The following is an 18,938-nucleotide window of genomic DNA, read 5'->3' as shown; positions in this document are numbered from 1 at the left end:
GGGGTTCAATTGTTTTTACTCTCCCTTCCCTTAAGTGCATTTCTTGCCATTCTACATGCTCTTTTGGAATCATGTGTGGAATCATGTGTTATTAAATGAGACTCCTTTCCAAGTACCTTCAAATTTGGACGTAGCATACTGTAACTCATTCATTGGAGAAGACAATTATCAGAGCCGAGAAGTTTCTTCAATGAACGATTCGTTGAAAATGATGGTAATTTGATGTAAACGGATTTCAATAAGTGTTACGTTGCGTCACCTTGCTCTTCTCCCCAACGTTACTCATGTCTCAGAATACAGCCGACAACGTCACAAAGTGTCCATGAAATGCTGATCCTCCAGTAAGGATAAACTGCTGCATTTACCCTGACCTTAAGAAGCAACTTCATGTTGGATATCAAAATTGGGCTTGCCGATCTAATTACTTACATATCTGAGTGGTTCATAAGTGTATTTCCTTGAGAACGGATTTTGCAAGTCACATTTCCCCGGGAGGGAACTGGATTAAGTTCCAAGACAAAAATTCAAGGTGTTAATTCTTTTCTTGGGAAAACAGAACGGATTATGTTCTGCGTATAAAAAAACTTAAACCACAGGGCGTGTCTTCAGCAATAAGCTTTAAATTTTGACTCATCGATTTCTCACAGTCCGAATAATAAGAGTAATGGAAACAAATGCATTAATAATTGCATGTCCTGTGTTGTGGATGCGACGTTCGATCGGCTCAGCAATCTCACTCTTACTAAATTTTTATACTTGTTGGGTATATATTATGAAACTCAGTGCTTAATTCTACTAGATTTGAAAATACGTACTTTGCATAACGGATGCGGGAAAATAAAGATGTAACTTACCAAATTTAACTCCCAAAATGGAATCGCTGTGGAGAGTCCATTTCCACTGAATCTGTGCTTGCAGCTAAAGACAATTCCCTCATTGTAAAAGCTAAATGTTTTGTTTAAAGGAAAGGAACTAGAGTCCAAAATACGTACTTTGCATGTGGGATGGAAAATAATGATGTAACGGATCCGAATTAAACTCCCAAAATGGAATGGATTTCATATTTGGCCACTTCCACTGAATCGGTGATTGCAACTAAAGCAAAATCCCTAATTTTAATCAAAAGTAGATAGTTCAAAAAGAAGAAAAAAAAGAAAAAAAGGAAATGGCTTCACTGATTATAGTTATAAAAGGACCAAAGTATACTTGATAAAGTATAACCTTGTCCAGCATACGAAGAAGAGATTTGCAAAAAAGGCGCGACTCTGACTATACACTGATTCGCCGAGAGTCTAGAAGAAAAATGAAGTTTAGAATTTGGTCCATGGTAAGAGACAGTGCTAAGATAGGAAAAGTTGCATCCAAATAATTGAAACTAATGATATACATCGGCAGAAAAACGTGAACAACTGATTGTGTAAAGTTGATGGTTTGTTTACTTACAAATACTTTTATTTCAGCTGGTGTTTGTCCCTTTTTTACTCAAAAATTGCCTGGGCAAACCTCCCAGTCGCAAGATCTGGATAAGAAATTTGGCATTTTTGAGAACGTGGAAGTTGAAGTAGATCAACCAATGAACGCAACGTCAAACAGTAGAAGCAAGAGAGAAGATCTTTGTAACACACAATCTTTTACAGGCTGTCCAATAGCTTCATGGCCAAGATCGACACCTGGATGTGTGGATAAGTGGCTTTTTTACCCAGTTTACAATGTATACGAGGTCCAATGTCGTGGCAGGAGCTTTGCTTGCCTTGGCAGTATACTGAAATACGGATACGTAAAGAAAAGTGAACCTGTAACAAAAGATATCACATAAAAGATATCAACATAAACGTTGCTTGTTGATGTGCAAGATATTAAAAAAAATAATTTCTTGTTTTATCCGTTTTTATTATCAGGAGATACTTATTCTGAATTGAATGTAACTAATTAAAGTATTCAGTTCTATTTTCTGATGAATATAAAAAGGACATGTAAACTAAACACACAGCAAATAAAGAAAAAGGTTTAACATGTTGTTAGTCCCTTTTTGTTTTCCTGTACACTTCTTAACGACATTCTTCGTTTATTCATGATCTTTCACAGCTAGGCATGCGCAAGCACAAGTACAAGCACAAGTGACGCATTAACTTTGTGTCTCTTTTTTTAAAAAAAAGGCGCTAATTGTCAAGATTATAATGAGCTTGCGTTTTGTGCTGGTTTTTAGCGGTGAAAACCAGCCCTTGCAGCATTTACTTACACCAGTATTACCGACGTCTTGAAAATCGACGTTACCTTTTCGTATGCATCTTCAATACTCCAGGCATTTTTGAGGTAAAGTGAACGGAAACGTAACTATTTCGTAATCATCTCATTTTCTTTGCTCAGTTCATTTTATTTCTTGTTGTTTTTAGGGGAGTAGCAATAACAAATGTGCGTAAAAGCGACGGGTACCCCCCCCCCCCCCACCCTTACAGGATGCGGAGGTCCACTTTTTTGTTGATCAACGAGGGAGCACTTTTTCCTAGCCACGACTTTTCCAGTCGTTTAAATATGGTAATTTCAAAAAAAACCAAATGTCCTTCAAACATAAAGCAAAATAAATGACACTGAACTCAGCAGGCACTTATGGCAACTAAAATACCAAAAGAGAGACTTCGCGATCTCCTGGAAAATTCTAGCCAAGGCTAAATGCTATAACAATCTAACAAAAGGATGTTACCTGTGTAATGCTGAAAATGGTGACACTTAACAAACGAAATGAGCTGGTATCAAATTGCAGGCACAAGCGTAAATTCCTTCCGGTTGATCATTTTGTAGGAGAACCGCCCAGAGGCCTCTTTGTGAGGTATGAAGTTGGATTGTAGTTTCAAAATGTTTGTCACAATACGTTTGCAAGAGGCAGCGTGGCCCAGTGGTTAGGGTGCTTGCCGTGAGTGAGATCTGGAGACTTCGGGTTCAAGATCCAATCTGACCACTCGTTCAATTTGTCATAGGTAGTCCCTGGTTCAACTTCTCAGCTGCACTTGTAAATAACCAGCTGGTTTGCCTCCGGCCAGTTAAGATTCCTAACAGTTGTTGTTGTACTGTTCCGTCGTTTCGTTAACGGTGTTTCATTGGCCCTAAAAAGCCCCAATGGGGAGCGGTCAATTAAGTATGCATTGTATTGTATTGTTTTGAATTGTAAAGTATCTGAGTGCAGGTGCTGAAGACAGTTCTTCTTTGACTGCTTGGAATGCTCTGTCGTGCTGATGAGCCCATACGTAGGCAGTTTATTTCTTTCTTAGGTCTCGTAGGGGTGTCGTTGTTGTTGCTAATTTGCTTGAAAATCTGGTAATTTACTAAACCGAGGAAACTTTGGAGGTCATTGATGCTTCATGATGACTTCATGTCAAGTATCGCTGACACTTTCCTTGTATCTGGATTGACACCGTCCGCTGTCTATGCGTGTCCATAGACGCTCACTTCTTTACGTTTCAGTTGTATTTTGTCGTTGTGCAATACGATACTATGTTCTCTCTTCTCTCTTGTTCTCTTGTTCTCTAGGTTTATCATATTACGCTCGTGTTGCTCCTCTGTTGCACCGTATAGATCTCGCTGTCGTCTGCTGTCCCTGTCACTGCGTCAAATCCTTGTAGGGAAGAGTCTAGTTTATTTCCGAAGAATCGTCTTGTGATGCCACTAGTTCAAAAGAAAGTCTCGTAAAACGATTTTTTTTTTCCCGAATGGAGTGTTAACGGTCGTGAGCAGGGAGCTCTCATGACCCAGCGGAACCTACCAATATACTTTCTTGTCGTCTGCTATGCTAACGAACTTTGCGCCATTCAGTTGATTTATAATTTTGTCGATGGTCTGGGCGTGCTTTCGTTGAGCACTGGGCTGTCTACACAGTCTGTGGGCTCGTTGACAGGCCTGATTACTTTAAGTCTGCCATGCTGCCAAGCTCCTTGTTAAACTTGTTTCTAAATGAACTGGTTCTGCTCTTGGTGGGCGTATGACTGGTTTCGCTTCGATCTGGGCACCTGATAATTATCGAGGCTGAGAGATGCATATTTGGCCGAGAAGCAAAACTTAAAAGACGATCTTTCAAACAAGGACAGTATCAGATGACATACCATCAAGCCAGAAATGGGCTTACATTTTGTAACCCTTCAATTAATTTTCATATCGCGCAAAAATTGCTCGTACATGGCGAAGGCACACCATTATTATTATTATCTATTTCTTTTTTTGCCGAGCCAAAACAGAAAAAATTCTGTTTTTTCACGGAAAACCTTTCTACCCAGGCCACCCAGGCTACCAAGGGCCTGCTCCCGTCTGACTTTGTAGCTCAGCCAGTAGAGCGACGGTGATCTAACCCGAAGGTCGTGGGTTCAATTCCCACCCTGGTCAGCGTTTTTATATGTCCTTGTGTGGGCTCATTTTCATTAGTAGGGCTAACGCTCACATGGTTCATATGGGATACAAAACTAGCACTTCACATTACACTCTAATCAGTTAAGTCTACTTTCAAGTAGGCCTTTGAATTCGGCGGATCGTATACTGATTTAACCCTACCAATAAACGACACAAAAACATCAGGACGACAATTGTCCGTTTTTCATCCAAAAAGTGAAATGCTTTAGAACGTCTTCAACTTGATCAAAATGGCTCTTCATAATGTATAATGACACTCAGATTTTAATAACTTCTTTCACACCTTACAGTTTCTTCTTACGGCCTCCTTACTAATTGCCTTTTATAATACACCTATAAACATAGCATTTTAGCGTTCGGTGTTATCTAAAAAACAGAAACTTATCCCCATTCAAAATAAATATAGACTAAGTACTTTTAAATAAAAATTATTACAAACCATTTTCCGATCTGTCAAACAGTATGATATCTGTCCCTAAAAACATTTGCAGTTTTTTACATACTTAATGTCGATAAGACCAGAAGGCGTCGCTCTAGTTACAGTCTTAAAATGCTCCTGACACTTTGCCAGGTTCGAAGTCAATATACTTCTTAGACAGCCAAAGCTGATCCTTTTGCATAGAGCTTCTGTAATATTGTATTTTGGGCAAAAATGCTTTCCCGCCAAACAACCCTGGTTTGTTATTTTTATATGTTTAGAAAAGTGTGGGCAAATCTCTGATAGGAGGTACTCCACATGTCGTTTTCTTTGACTGTTTAACGTCCCGTTTGCCAGTTGACTTAGTTCAAGGTCGGCTGTCTTCGTGGTGAGGCTCTGTTGGGCATCTAGTTTTGTCAATGGTTGTTGTGGCTTGCCCATCACCGGGTCTTGAATAAGTGTTCCAAATACGAAAATAGGAAAAAGCTGATGCAAGATAATGAAACAAGTAATCAATTAGGAGAAAAAGATTGATCCAAAGTTAAGGTACTGAAAGGAAGTAGAGATGTGTGATTTTATGATTACTACATCAAATAACAGAAGTAGAGCCACGCAGAATATATTATATCAGAATTGTCTTAATCATTGGCATATGTTAGTCCAATATTGGCGCGAATACAGTTTATCGTACCCAGTAGGGTTTGTAAAGCACACGATTAATTGACTGTTTATAGCTCGACTTTGTAGCGCTATCGAAAGATAATAGTGGGAAAATCTTCATTTAAAACTAAATTTGCATGGCTACGTGCAAGTGTGCAAATGCGCAAGTAAATTGGAGATTTGATGCTTCTTCTTTTTTGCTCGATTCAGGCGCAGAGTATCCTGGAGAAATTGGCATCACTGTCTACACTCGAGAAAATCAGTCTGTAAATTGTTTCGCCTTGGCTACTTATTGTGTAATAATGCTTAATGCTTTGTTTACTTGTGATAAGCTGTATCTTCAGATCGTTGCTCTTACCATTGAATATAAAGTGAACCCCATCTTTATCTTTTGGCAACTCTCTGCAAACTGCTTCTTCAAGTTAAAATCGGCTATTCGAGGAAAAATTGTGTGTAAATTATGAAAAAACATTGGTCTTTTATATCTGTTGCGGAATATATTTTCTATATTTAACAAAGCAGTCTTTCGTTTATTTTTGGGAGGATTGGAAATGGGTATAAGCACTGTTTTAGCGGCCGGGGATTTATGTTCGCCGATAAAGAACTTGCCTGTTTTACTCCCCTATGTCCGGTCTTCATAGTGCGCAAGACATAACTCGATACTTTGAGACGATCAACTATTAAATGGTTCTGAAAAAAAATTGAAATTTTACGTTACCAATTTATTTTCTCCTTTGCAAATTCTGATACTAAAAAACGTAAGAGCTTCTTGCGTTCATAGACTTGCGAAAGGCTACAATCCTCTTTTTTTCACATTGAGCTAAGATTATTTGACACAATTCTTGTGTAAAACCGTATGATACATTCATTCCGACAAAGAAAAAGAGAAAGAGATTGTTTTGTGGGACTTCAAACTACTACATTGATTTCACTTTGCATTTTCATAATGCATCGCTAATTTTTGTTTAAAAGTCGAAAGGTTTTGCTGACTCGCAAAAATTGTAATTTAATGGTTAAGTTCTTACTTTGTATAAGTGAACGTATTCCAAGCATGAAATATTCAGCCATTTCTAACATTGCACAGAAAGAGTAGGGAAGTTGTAAATAGCTAAAGGCCACACCCTCCAAGCTTCAGCGACTTACTTACACCCAGGGAAGACTCAAACATTTCAAACAGTTCTGTGTCGCTCATCTGAGACAAATACATAAATAGCATTAATGAAGCATTTCTGTAAGTTCTATTTGGTGAAATTTATTCTTGATCAAAGAAAAATGAATTGACCAAATTTCATTGACTCGCAGTAATAGTTTATTTTTGGCAATTTTGAAAAGGAAACCAAAATCGTGCTTTGATCTCTTTGCAGTGATTAAGTTTATGGGTTTTATCTTTTACAACAGTCAATGTTATTTTATTTTATATTTATTGAACTTCTTCCATGTACAAACAGTAAATGGAATAAACAAAAAGATGGAGTGGGAGAGGCTAACAACAAAACCAATTATGGTGGTAAAACGCGGTTAATCAACGAATTCAGTTCCAAACCTTCGGGTATAAAAGTCTATATTATACCAGAAACCCATAAGGGTTGAAACGTGTAACGGCCCCTTGTGTGCTGGGACACAAGCTTCTGAATATTCAATTTGCTAAGTACCATATTTGGAACAACAAGAGCGAGAGGCTTCCAAATATGGTACTTAGCACTGAAACATTCAACCAATCAGTTCGCACTGAATATTCGGAAGCTGTGAACACGCGTTACACGTTTCAACCCTTATGGGTTTCTGATTATACTAAATCCGAAATCGCATGAGTCAAATACATTCTATACATTAAATCTGTTTGTTGTGAAATTGAGTGGAGCGAAAGGACCGGTACCTTCTTACTATAGTTCAGGAAGACGTCACAGACACAAACTTTACATTAATACAGCGAAACGCGCAAACTTTTATGAATGGGGACTTCTTAATAAACAATTTCAACTGAACTAATAATGAATCGAAAAAAACAAAAGGCCGCTTTCAGACATAGAATCCTTTGCTATGATCTTGAAGAATTTTATGATTAATAAAAAAAAAAAAAGAAAGAATTAGAATAGTCTGAAGCTGATCAGAGCTTTGCAAATGTCTTCACTTGGGCCACAAAAAATCTCAGACCTTGTAGAACTGAACGAACGGGCCTAACTGCTCTCAATGTGAAAAGACCATCCTAAAAAAAGCCACTGGCAATAATGGTCGTGCTTTAACAATTGGCGATTATTAACCTAAAATGATAGGGTATTTCCATAAATATGTTATCTGGATTAAAAAGGATTTCCATTAAGAATTTTTGAAGTGAAACATGTACACAACAGGGGACTGACTTTGGTGGAAAGAAGTGCATTCAATGATTGGCATCTTATGGATATAAGTGGTTATTGCAGGCGACAAAAATGCCATTTTTTCCAGTCAGGAACCCATGACTTGAATCTTAGAGTTCACAGATATCACTTTTCTCAGACCATTTATGGCGAAAAAGCCTTCTCTCACAAGTTATTGTCAAATTAACCAATAAGCGTTCGGCCTTATTTCGTCTATGTAGATCCTTTTGCATAATGTACAGGCTATGCAATAGATGAAATTTTCGGGGATAAAAGTGACCTGGTCGTTGATTTCGACTTATCATTTTGTCCTGAAAATTTAATAGCATTTCAATAAAAGAAGGGACAAGTTTTGTATCATGCGCCGATGCTTCTGCCAATGTAATCGATCGTAAATTTGAGAAAATCACAAAGATGCATCAAAACCCATGATTACAAGATTACAAAGGTCTTGGAGTGACAATTACCAGCGATTTATCATTGTCTAAATATGTTGACGGAATCATTGATAAAGCAAACAAAGTTCTTGGTTTACTAAAACGTACTGTTGGCTCTGGGAATAAGGAAATTTACTCGACACTTTACAAATCATTGGTTCGTCCGGTTCTAGAATACGGATGTCCTGTTTTGACACCACATCTAGTCAAAGACATCCACGAAATTGAAAAGGTTTAGAGAAGAGCTTCACGCATAGCACTCGGTCAAAGTAGACAAGAGATGGCATATCAAGTCAGATGTAAAATACTCAAATGGAACTCTCTTGAAGGTAGAAGAGAATTTATCTCTCTAGTAGAATGTTGTAAGACAGTGTTTGAATTAATTGGTCTAACATTTAACGATGTGTTTGAACTTTGCAAAGGTACTAAACCAAGAGAAAATCATCTATGTAAGTTACAAGCCAAATCTGCGAGGAGTAATTGTTACAAACATTCTTTTTTTCGTAAGAATAATTTGAACTTGGAATGATCTTCCAAGTGACGTACTACCAGACAGTCCAACGGTGAAGTCACATAAGATCAGACTTAAAAGACACACGAATATCTTCTAAAAGTAATTTCTCATTCCTTACATCTATTGAATTTAAATGAAACAGTTGATATTATTGTCTTAATCTTAATCCTCTTCGTGGCAGGTAGCACATAAGGCCCTTCACCAAAGAGTTCCAATTCTGCCTGTCATATCACCACCGTTGAATCTGGCTCCAGGTCCATCGAGCCTCTGCATTTCTTTTTCCACTGATCGTCTCCATGTCGTTTTGGGACGTCCTCTTTTCCTCTTCCCAGCAGGAGTCAATCTCATTGGACAACCCTGGGAATGGCATTCGGGGCCATTCTATTATTGTAATTAAGAGTCTTTCTTTTCATGTCAATTTCAATTGATTTGATTTATTATTATTATTATTATTATTATTATTATTATTATTATTATTATTATTTTTATTAACCCATTTCGCGCCATGTTAACCTTTCGAGCCCCTCTACCCTAGATGTGATATATTGTCGTTTCCCCCTACTGTGCAACCAAGGCAAAACACGGAAAATTTAAACTTGGAGCAAAAGTTAATTTTTTAACCTTCGCACTCTCAAACTCTATGGAATGAATGAGCATTGGACATTGTACTAATTTATTCGAGTATTTTTATTTTTCTTCACCACGTCTCTACTAATGATATCACTCTCCCACTTCCTATCTAAACCTCAAACAACTCAAAAATCCTCCGGATATTTCCTCTTACGAAGGGCTTGCCCTCCAATCGTCATTCTTTCAATCGTTTCACGGTCGCAATTCGATCTTAATCGACTGGTTTGATAAAATCAAATTTAAAGAAAATCATTCAGTATCTTTATTGAAGGGTAGTCTCATTGCGTCAATCACACAAGGCGGCAAAATGCCTGAAAGCTCATTCCTTGTTTAAGACTTAGTTCTAAAACTTATTTTTGTATCCTGTGTGACCCCTCAATTGTTCCATCAGATGCAAATTAGATAAGGTAAAAACGAGGAAGTACTCACGCTATGGGCTTCAGCGAAGTCGACCTTAATTTGATAATTTAAAGCCATTTCGCTTTCCCGCCTATAACAATCCAAGCCATTCTCTACCTTTAAACCGCTGTTATCGTGAATTGCTTTGAACGTCGATATTACTATCGTTAACTTAGAAGACCGAAAGTGCATTCTTTGATCGCACCTGACGTCAAGGCGACCTTGTTGGTGGAAGGAACAATAGCGAAAAAGTTTTTTTGGGAATTTGACAATTATTATGCAAAACTTGAGCAACATTTTTCTATTGTTTTGGCACCAACATGGCCGTCTTATCACGTGAATTCAATCAAAAAATGGACATAAGACTCGAACCTCGGAACCACTGGGAATCACTTGACCACTGCACTGCCACCTGCTCAGGGACAAGAAATTCCAGGTTCAAATCTACGGTTATGATTTTTTTATTTCCTTATTTTCTCTGCTACCACAAGTCCTGGGACACAGTGTCCTAAAATTAACGGTAATCAGAGAAGAGATTGCGTTGAACAATTATTTTTGGAGTCTCAGTGTGACTTTACAATCAGTAATAAAGTAGGCTATCGGAATCAGTATTTCCTGATAATAAATACGGAAAAACAAATCAGGTGTCTTTTATTATGTTGTACAGTGGCAAGCAACGCTTATTTTTGTATCTTTCGAGTTAAAAGTTCTCATTTCGTGTATCCGTATTTCTGTATATTACCAAGGCACTAAAAGCTAGTGTACTGCAATTACATTGGGGCTCGCATACATCGTAAGCTTAGTAATAAAGCCATTGATTTACGCAACCAGGTGCCGATATTGCAAATCAAACTGTTGGACAGAGAGCTTGTGGGTTACGACGATCTTCCATATTGCTTCTACTGTTTGACGTTTCTTTCATTGGTTGGTGTATTTCAACTTTCACTTTTTCAAGAATTCCCAATTAATTACAGATTTAGCGGCTGGAGAGGTTTTCCCAGGCTATGTTTGCCAGCTGAAAAAAAGATAATAAAGTTTATTAACTTATCAAGATAAGGTAGTTAAGCGTTCCGAATAACTGCCTCTGTCGAGAGCTCTTATCTTTATAGATGGTGGTAGAGCAGAGGCTGAGTTGTCAACAACAACTTCTAACAAAAGCTGAGGGAAAGTTTTTCTAGCATTGCCACCGCAACCTCGTTCCCAGGGTCTCTCTTCTCTGCCTTCATTGAGAGACCTTGGGAACGAGGTTGTTGACGCCGTTGTTTGTAGATTAAGTAGCACTTGGTGAAAAACCAACCACTTTGTTAGAAATTCTGCGTTCAGGCTTTTCAAAGGGGTTGTGGCTATGTAAACATTGAATTAAGGTTATGTTATTTGTGACCGAATACGTGATTTAAAGGGACACAGTCAGCTTTGAGACCGCGCTGGCCTGGACACTAGTTTTGTTACTTTTGAAAAGAGGTTACCTCAACCCGAAATCAAAATTACGCGTCGTAGACATAGACAAAATCTGCGTCAATCGTGCCTTTTGGTTCATTTGATCTTCGATATTTTACTCAAAACCTGTTTTTGAATATTATGTTAGCCATCTTTTAAACTTATTTTCTGGTCTTTGGCTAAAACGGATTGAATCAAGTATCCAATGGAACATGAGAGAAGAGGAGGGAAACGTGAAGGCGCCGGGCGGAAAAAATCACCTGCATTAACGAAAATAACGAGGCAGATCAATCAGAAACACTGGAGAGTCAACCACCATTCCATATATTTGGAAAATCGGGTGTTCTCAAGCTGGAGAAAGATTCGTGCGGATGGATCCTTTGGCAACGATTCGGTCTTCGCTTCATGGCTGCTCGGTTTGGAGCTCAGACGAAGGCAAGAAAATGAGTGAGTAGGAGTACCAGCTCGTTCTGTATTTTAGACGGATGTGTGGTATTTATACTGGACAGAAATGTTTGAACATTTTTTCACTTTTTGTAGATTGAATGCGATGGAAGAGACTCGCACACCAGCCAAAAGAGCGAGACATTCCGAAGATCAAGAGGGTACGTGCAAACGTATGAGCGCGACTTCTCACCTGAGATTATTCATGTTTATTTCTTATGATTTGCATACCTCACGACCTCACGCGCGTTTTTTTTTTTTTTTGTAATGTTAATGCCAGGTCCATTAACTTCAACTCCGTTGGGAAAAGGCAGAGATATTCGTGATATTTCTTTCATAAGTACTGGCAGTCGTGAAGAGTAAGTGAAAATTGCATGCTCTAAATTTTGTAACATCTGTGAACTACCCAGTTGTATTCAACATATAATATACCCCAAATCCCTGGTTATTGTGAGGGGCACGCCAGTTCAGCAATCTGGATTTTATGGAATTTTTATGCCGTCAAAGTCAAGTATTGGCTAAATGCAATCAAAATAAACATAATTTCCATAAAACACTTTTTTGTGGCACGTAGCAACAATGAGTATTCACTATTATAATAATAATTATTATTATCTTGTGTCTGTAATGAATTTTACTAAATGTTTGTGGTTCATCGTGTGTTACAGGTCACACTCATTTATTGATGTTACTGGTGTTGCTTCCAAAAGTCCGCTTGCTGTAAACGAATCTTGCAAGATAGTTGATGACACTGTAATCATTGACCATGAAAGTGACAATGATCATGACATCAGTGACAGTGAGAGTTCAACCACATCGTCAGAACAAAGTTGCGATAGGTACATGGTGAACAAGTAACGTAAACAATTGTACAGTAAATGGCATTCATCAGCAGTTACTTTAACACTGACTGGAGGAACAGTGAGCCAGATTAATCTATTTTCCACTGGCTAATTTGAGAAGAACACAACGAATTTTACCAAGTATCAAATTTTTTTGGCAACAGATTGATAATTTGTTTGTATGTCCAACCAAGTGACCATTTTGGCTGAACAAATTAGCTAGGTCAGATGTGTAGTTGTGGGAAAATTATTGCTATTATCGTTGTTTATTTCATTTTTTTTTTTTTTTTTTTTTTTTGGTGGGGGGGGGGGGGGGGGTTGGGGAGTTAAAAAATCTTCTCTTTCCCTGCTCTGTAAAGGCGTCATTCAGGATTAGTTAGTTTTTGGAAAGTAAGTCTTGTTTTTGATTTTGGGAAATGTTTTTTTGTAATGATGGAGGCACTTGAATATTGTAAATAGCTAACATGACATTGTTGTTGTTTTTTTTTTTTAATGTTATCTCAAGTGATGTCGAAGATGCCTTGAAGCTACTCAATGAAGACCTGACTATGGCAGAGGATGACAGTGGTGATAGTGAATTTGAACCACTGTAAGTATAATTCTACAAGATAGATAGGAGAAAAACAAAGAAATAGTTAAAGACACAAGAATAATTATTACAGATATTCAATTGCATTCATACATGTAACAATATTCTTGAATATGTATAATAAAATTGCCAAACAATATACTGTTTTCTTTATTAGAAGATTGTTTCATTGTGGATTATGTAGCTGTTGGCTTTAATACTGTGCTTGTTGCGTTCTTAGTGGAGACGACAAAGGCTCTGAGAGTGAAGTTGATGAGTTGGATGAGTCAACTGTGTTGGAGTTCACAGAAGTGTCAGCCGTGCCTCTGGAGGGTGGAAGTTTGTCAGTCCAGCAGCTGTCAACATCACATGTTGGACAGTCAGATAAATCAACTACAGATTCTCTATCAGTGTGGACCCAGACGGCTTTTGTGCAGATAAGCCAACCATTCGTCTCAAAGCACCAGCCTGAGTATGGTCCTCATAAACGCTTTTCAAGAAAAGACGAACAATTTCATTATAAAGAAGAACTTGGCCATGTCAAAGGAACCAAAGTAATCTGCTCGTTGGATTTGCTACTGCAGCAGCTTGCAGGGCCATGCAAGTATCCAGGATGCATTCATGTGGCAACTGTTGAATACTCTCTGTGTGGCACTTGTGCAGTAATTCGTTGGAAGTGTCCATCAGGGCACAAGGGACGGTTTTGTACTTCAGGAGATGCAAATGGCATGTTGTCCAATAACCTTCAAACAGCAGCTGCAGTTCTCACGTCAGGGAACAATTTTTCAAAAATTGAAAAATTTGCAAAGCACCTAGGACTCAAATTCATTTCAGCTTCAACTTTTCAGAGAGTCCAGAAACTGTATTGTGCCCCTGTCATTGATGAATGGTGGGAAAATATGAGAGAGGAATTGTGGGCGCAATTTGCCACTGAGGACCTTACTGTTTGTGGTGATGGCCAGTGTGACTCTCCTGGGTTTTCAGCCAAAAATCTCTGCTACTACGTAATGGAGATGATCACTGGTTATGTTATTGAAATTGAAGTTCTGGACAAAAGACATGTTGGGTTGAAATCAAGTGTAATGGAAAAGAAGGCCTTGAACCACTGTCTACAAAGACTTCATAGGGTCTTGAATGTTATTGAAGTTTGCACGGATGCATCATCCTCTATCAAGAAGCTTATGAGTAAGTTCAAAATGTATGGCGAGCTTTATGTCAGGTTTGGCTTCTTCATAGATGGTTGTTTTGCAAATTGCATATTGATACCTGTCAGGTTCAAAGTTCAAAAATGCTCATTTGCTGTTTAAGGGAAAAATTTAAATGCTTTATTGGATACCCAGGGTTACTCTTGCTTTTCTGTTGGAATGATGTAAAGTACATTGATGTTGGATTAGAGAATCTACATACATTTTGAAGTATGACAGCTGTTATTTTTCATGTCAGTGATGTTTTTTCATCATTTCAAATTTTCAAAACTGACCCTCAAATGAAAGTTAAAACCCGATTTTGTACAAAATTACTGCCTTTTATTGTTGCTTGTGTGTTTGCCTAGCTGATGAATTCAAGACCCTCTTCCACTCCCTTGATGTCTGGCACAAGGCCAAAAGCATACGCAAGAGTATACAAAAGGTAGTGGAATGTGAAAAAACGAATTTGCTAAATATTCCAGGTGCTTCAGTGTATTAACCTTCCTTCAACCCCTTGAATGGGAATGATAGCCAGAAACTTTATTATAGTGAATAATAGTAGAGAATTAGTTTTTGCTTAAGTCCTCCCCCCCCCCCCCCCCACACCCCAATACAGGGACTGGGGGTAAAATCCAAATGTGACATGACTGATAGAAAACACCCCTTATGGGTGTTTTTGTTTTTTCTAGGTAGCCAGTACCAAAGGTAATGATAAAGTGGGAAAGTGGTCAAACCAAATAATAAACCACTTCTGGCATTGCTGTTCAATTGCATCAAAATGTGAAGACACCAACCAGGCCCTTGAAGCAATGAAGGTAGAAAGTTATAATTAATAAAGTAACTATTTGAGAGCAGCAGGTTTCCTCATGTCTATGACTCATGCCATACAATGCCAGTCAAGGTCAGCCCATGCATGTGCACTAATATTCCCCTTTAGTGAACAAGTGTTTTGTCACCATGTGTCAATTACCTAATCACGACAGTGAAACATATTATTGGCTTATTTCATAGGACAAATGGCTAAGCCTAATGCATCATGTTTGTAATGAACATGAATGGACCACGGGAAGATGCGACCATGAAGAAATGGAGCCAGGCGAAGAACACCCACCTTGGTTTGACCGGAGGGACCATGACTTTGAAGTATTACAGAAAATGGTGCTTGAACCATCTCTACTAGATAGCTTCAAGTACTATGTGAAGTTCAGGTAAATGCTTTAGTTAGATGAAAACATGGTGATATTACAATTATGTTCAGCTGATGTTTATTTTTGTAAATGTACTTTTAGTTTCCTTTCAGCCACAGCATGAATGCATATTTTGCAAGACAAAGACATTAAAGTCCTCAATAGTATCCTCATTGTAGTTTTGTTATTATTGCTGTAAAGGCACACAGGATCTTTGGAATGCCTCAACAGCATGTCATTGGCATATGCTGCAAAGAGAACTTCTTACAAGTATGTAATTAGTTCAGTTACTTTTATTGCACAAGTAGTAGATAAACTTGAATTTCTCGAATTTCTTTAGTTTTCTTGCCAATGTATTTTTAGAATGTAATAATAATAATAATAATAATAATAATCATAATAATCATAATTAAATAACAATAATTTTGTAAGTTCAAAAGCAAAGTACAACTGTAACTGTTGAATCCAGGAGGGGTTTACATACATGTATGTATGTATGTATGCATGTATGGAAATTATAAATTTCTCTTCTCATGTTGAAACATCTTTGAAGACGAGAAATAAGAAATCAAATCTATTTGTCACCATGTAACACCCTCCTATCTCTGTAACAGGTACAGCTTTTACAAGGCAAGAAAGCAACTCGCAGCTATAGATTGGAATTACCATCTTAACAGAACAGTTGCCGTGGGATTGAAAGGGGGAGAAGCAAGATATAGCAGGAAATATAATCAACGCACCAAAGAGTGGAACACACGGATCATAAAAGTAGACAAGGATTATGATTACATTCCCATCCTCATGGCCAAAGTTGTTCGTCGCCGGATAGAAGATGTCTTGCATATAGATAGACACGTGTCTCTATCTGAAAATGACCCTGAGAGAATAGCGCCAACCATTGCCCACACAGCTCCTGTATCTTCTAAGGAATTGTGTGAAAGACATCAAACAAGGTTTCAAAAAAGGAATAAGTTATTAATGCAAATGTCCACCCCCGGGAAGGGGGGGGGGGGTACTCTGGGTTTTAAGTGACAGGGATGATCAAAGCAATTTTTGGGGTTTAAATCATCCCTGTCACTTGAAAGTGGGAGTACCCCCCTTCCCCTCAGGATTTGCATAAGGTATACCAAGAACTGTGCTACCATCACAGTTTATGAATTGGATTTTGGTTATTTGCAAAATTACATATCTTTTGAAAAAAAAGGAACTTAAACTATTAACGCCTCCTAGATTTTCTGTTAATTTGGCTACAAATGACCTACATTTTAGCCACTACATGTATTTTAGTGCGGAATTTTAAATAACACTAGCTAAAGTTTTCATGGATTGCCTTCACCACAGCAAGTCGTTTGCTTTGTGAGAGTACAATAATTATTATTGTACCTTCTGTTCTCTATAAATTTAGTAATGAAAGGAAACAGGTTGTTGATGTAGAATAAAAGGCTGTAATAAGGATTCATAAATCAAATACATAATTTTAGCTGGTTTATCACACATTCTGTCGTCATTCACTTTTGGTTAATACCAGCAATATCATGTACAGTAAGAGTGTTCAACGCTCCTTGAAACCCATGTAAATGCCTGTAGAAGATGGATAATGTGCACGGATTTCCCACACAACACATGATGCTGCAACTTTCCTCCTTCCCTTGCCCAAATACCATGCTTATCAAGGATGTAATGGCGATAAGCTGCCTTTCTAAAACTTCTAGTGCTGTTGTTTTGCCTATCATTCCTGATATCAGCACTACTTTTTATAGACAGTTCTAGATAATCAGGGTCCAAACACAGTTTTTTGAATCTTGGTTTTTTCGCATCACAATTTTTTTTCATACAGCACACTTTCTCCACCTCCAAGGGCATGTTGCGGCAATTCCCACATACACACCACTCGGGGCGTGGTCCTTGTCTCTGCATAGGGATGGGTTGGGGTGGTGGAGTTATTGCATCCCTAGCTTCAGCTGCAGGACTGTGCACCTCAGCAATGTCATCCTCATCATTAGCATTATCCAGGTCATCTTCCATAATAAGCAAGGAGTCTATGTAGTCCAGACTTCCAATTCCCCGTCTCAGGCTTCTGATACATAGTTTCTTTATGGTTGCTGAGTCAAGTGTGTTGATGAAATCCTGCAAATTATATAGAATAACATTTATTTGGAATAACAATCTTAGAATCTGAGATCAAGAGCAGATCCATAGCATCTCCAGTCCGTCCTTCTTGTTCATTTATGTGACAAATATAGATTAGTAGGGTATTGGTATCTAGAACTATAGCATAATAGAAGATTGACAAAAACCTGAAGGCCCACAGCCATAAGGGATAGTGACCAGTTCAGGAGCATTTTACAACACAGTCAACATTTTCTGCCGGTCTCCCGAGTTTCGACAGGAAGATGAAGACATAATAAAACACATACAAATATAAGTTCCTTATATACCCTGATTGTGACAAATTTTTTTTGTCATATATCGTACCCCTTTCGAGGTCCTGAGATTTGTAAAAACACGGTTGTAATTCAAAGTATACTGAAAGCGTTGAAAATTCTGGGGCAATGATTGAAATGTTACCTTGACCTGTTGGTTTTCAGCAACACGCTCATTCTCTTCGCTTGGGCGTTGAGTGGCTTCGTTGTTCCTGACAGGGTTCGCAGCATTAGCCTGTTCAACAACAAATTATATGTCTATGAGAAGGCTTCTAATTTCAAATAATAATGAACATACGCTAGCAAGTTGTTTTAATTTCTTCGTAATTTTCGATGACAACAAGCTAAAATCGTGGGTAATAATAATGTTGAGTTTGGTTTGCGTAATGTTGATACCCACATTTCGAAATACCTTTAAAATGCCTTGACCATTTTCTTGTGACTCGAGTATCACTAACACAATTGGAAATCGACCTAAAGACTTACATGTAAAGATGAAAGAATTATCTTTTTTGTTAGTTAAACTATCTCACCTTATTTTGGCAGGTTTAGAAGGCCTCCCGCACCGACAAGCGTCAATACATAAACGGTTCGCTCCTCGACAAGGGCAACCTCTTGTTGAACCCTCCTTTCTTCGGGTCGAGCAAGCACTCTTGCAATTACATGGGTTTGGTTCCTAAATTTTGAAAGTAGAGAAACTTTAAAACGCAATTAAGCCAAAGCAAAGCAAATCAAAATCACAGAGTGTTTCTCACCTCGAGCTCCACTGATTCTTCGATCCTTTCCACTTCGCACGTGTCACTTGTCACAGACGTTTCGCCTTCCCTGGACATGCTCATCGGTAAATTATCCGTGATATTAAAGAGAATTATGCTCTGCTATAAATTACACTCCCACAATAACAAGAAGATGTACATTTACTTCGAATCACGATGTTTTGAGGATTTGCCGACCGGATGCGCCCGTGTTGTCGTGATATGCAAATTAGCAGAGATATGGTATCTAATGCACATGCGCACCAGCTGACTGTGTCCCTTTAA

General features: G+C 38.2%; 1 protein-coding gene and 1 pseudogene across 1 annotated transcript; one reads left to right on the top strand and one right to left on the bottom strand.

Moving 5' to 3' along the window:
- Positions 1-11,211: 11,211 nt before the first annotated feature.
- LOC138020230 (uncharacterized) lies at positions 11,212-16,969 on the top strand. The gene is made up of 11 exons (XM_068867246.1): positions 11,212-11,694; positions 11,788-11,852; positions 11,972-12,050; positions 12,360-12,530; positions 13,039-13,122; positions 13,343-14,286; positions 14,654-14,730; positions 14,978-15,103; positions 15,300-15,496; positions 15,677-15,745; positions 16,090-16,969. The coding sequence occupies exons 1-11, from the start codon at positions 11,453-11,455 to the stop codon at positions 16,505-16,507; spliced, it is 2,472 nt and encodes an 823-aa protein (XP_068723347.1). The 5' UTR covers positions 11,212-11,452; the 3' UTR covers positions 16,508-16,969.
- Positions 16,970-17,017: 48 nt separating this feature from the next.
- On the bottom strand, positions 17,018-18,300 carry LOC138039188 (P2X purinoceptor 7-like; annotated as a pseudogene).
- Positions 18,301-18,938: the final 638 nt, after the last annotated feature.

This window comes from Montipora capricornis, chromosome 2 (assembly GCF_036669925.1).
Source record: "Montipora capricornis isolate CH-2021 chromosome 2, ASM3666992v2, whole genome shotgun sequence".
Taxonomy (NCBI): domain Eukaryota; kingdom Metazoa; phylum Cnidaria; class Anthozoa; order Scleractinia; family Acroporidae; genus Montipora; species Montipora capricornis.
The sequence above is the reverse complement of the archived record's forward strand: the minus strand, read 5'-3'. Positions and strand labels throughout refer to the sequence as shown.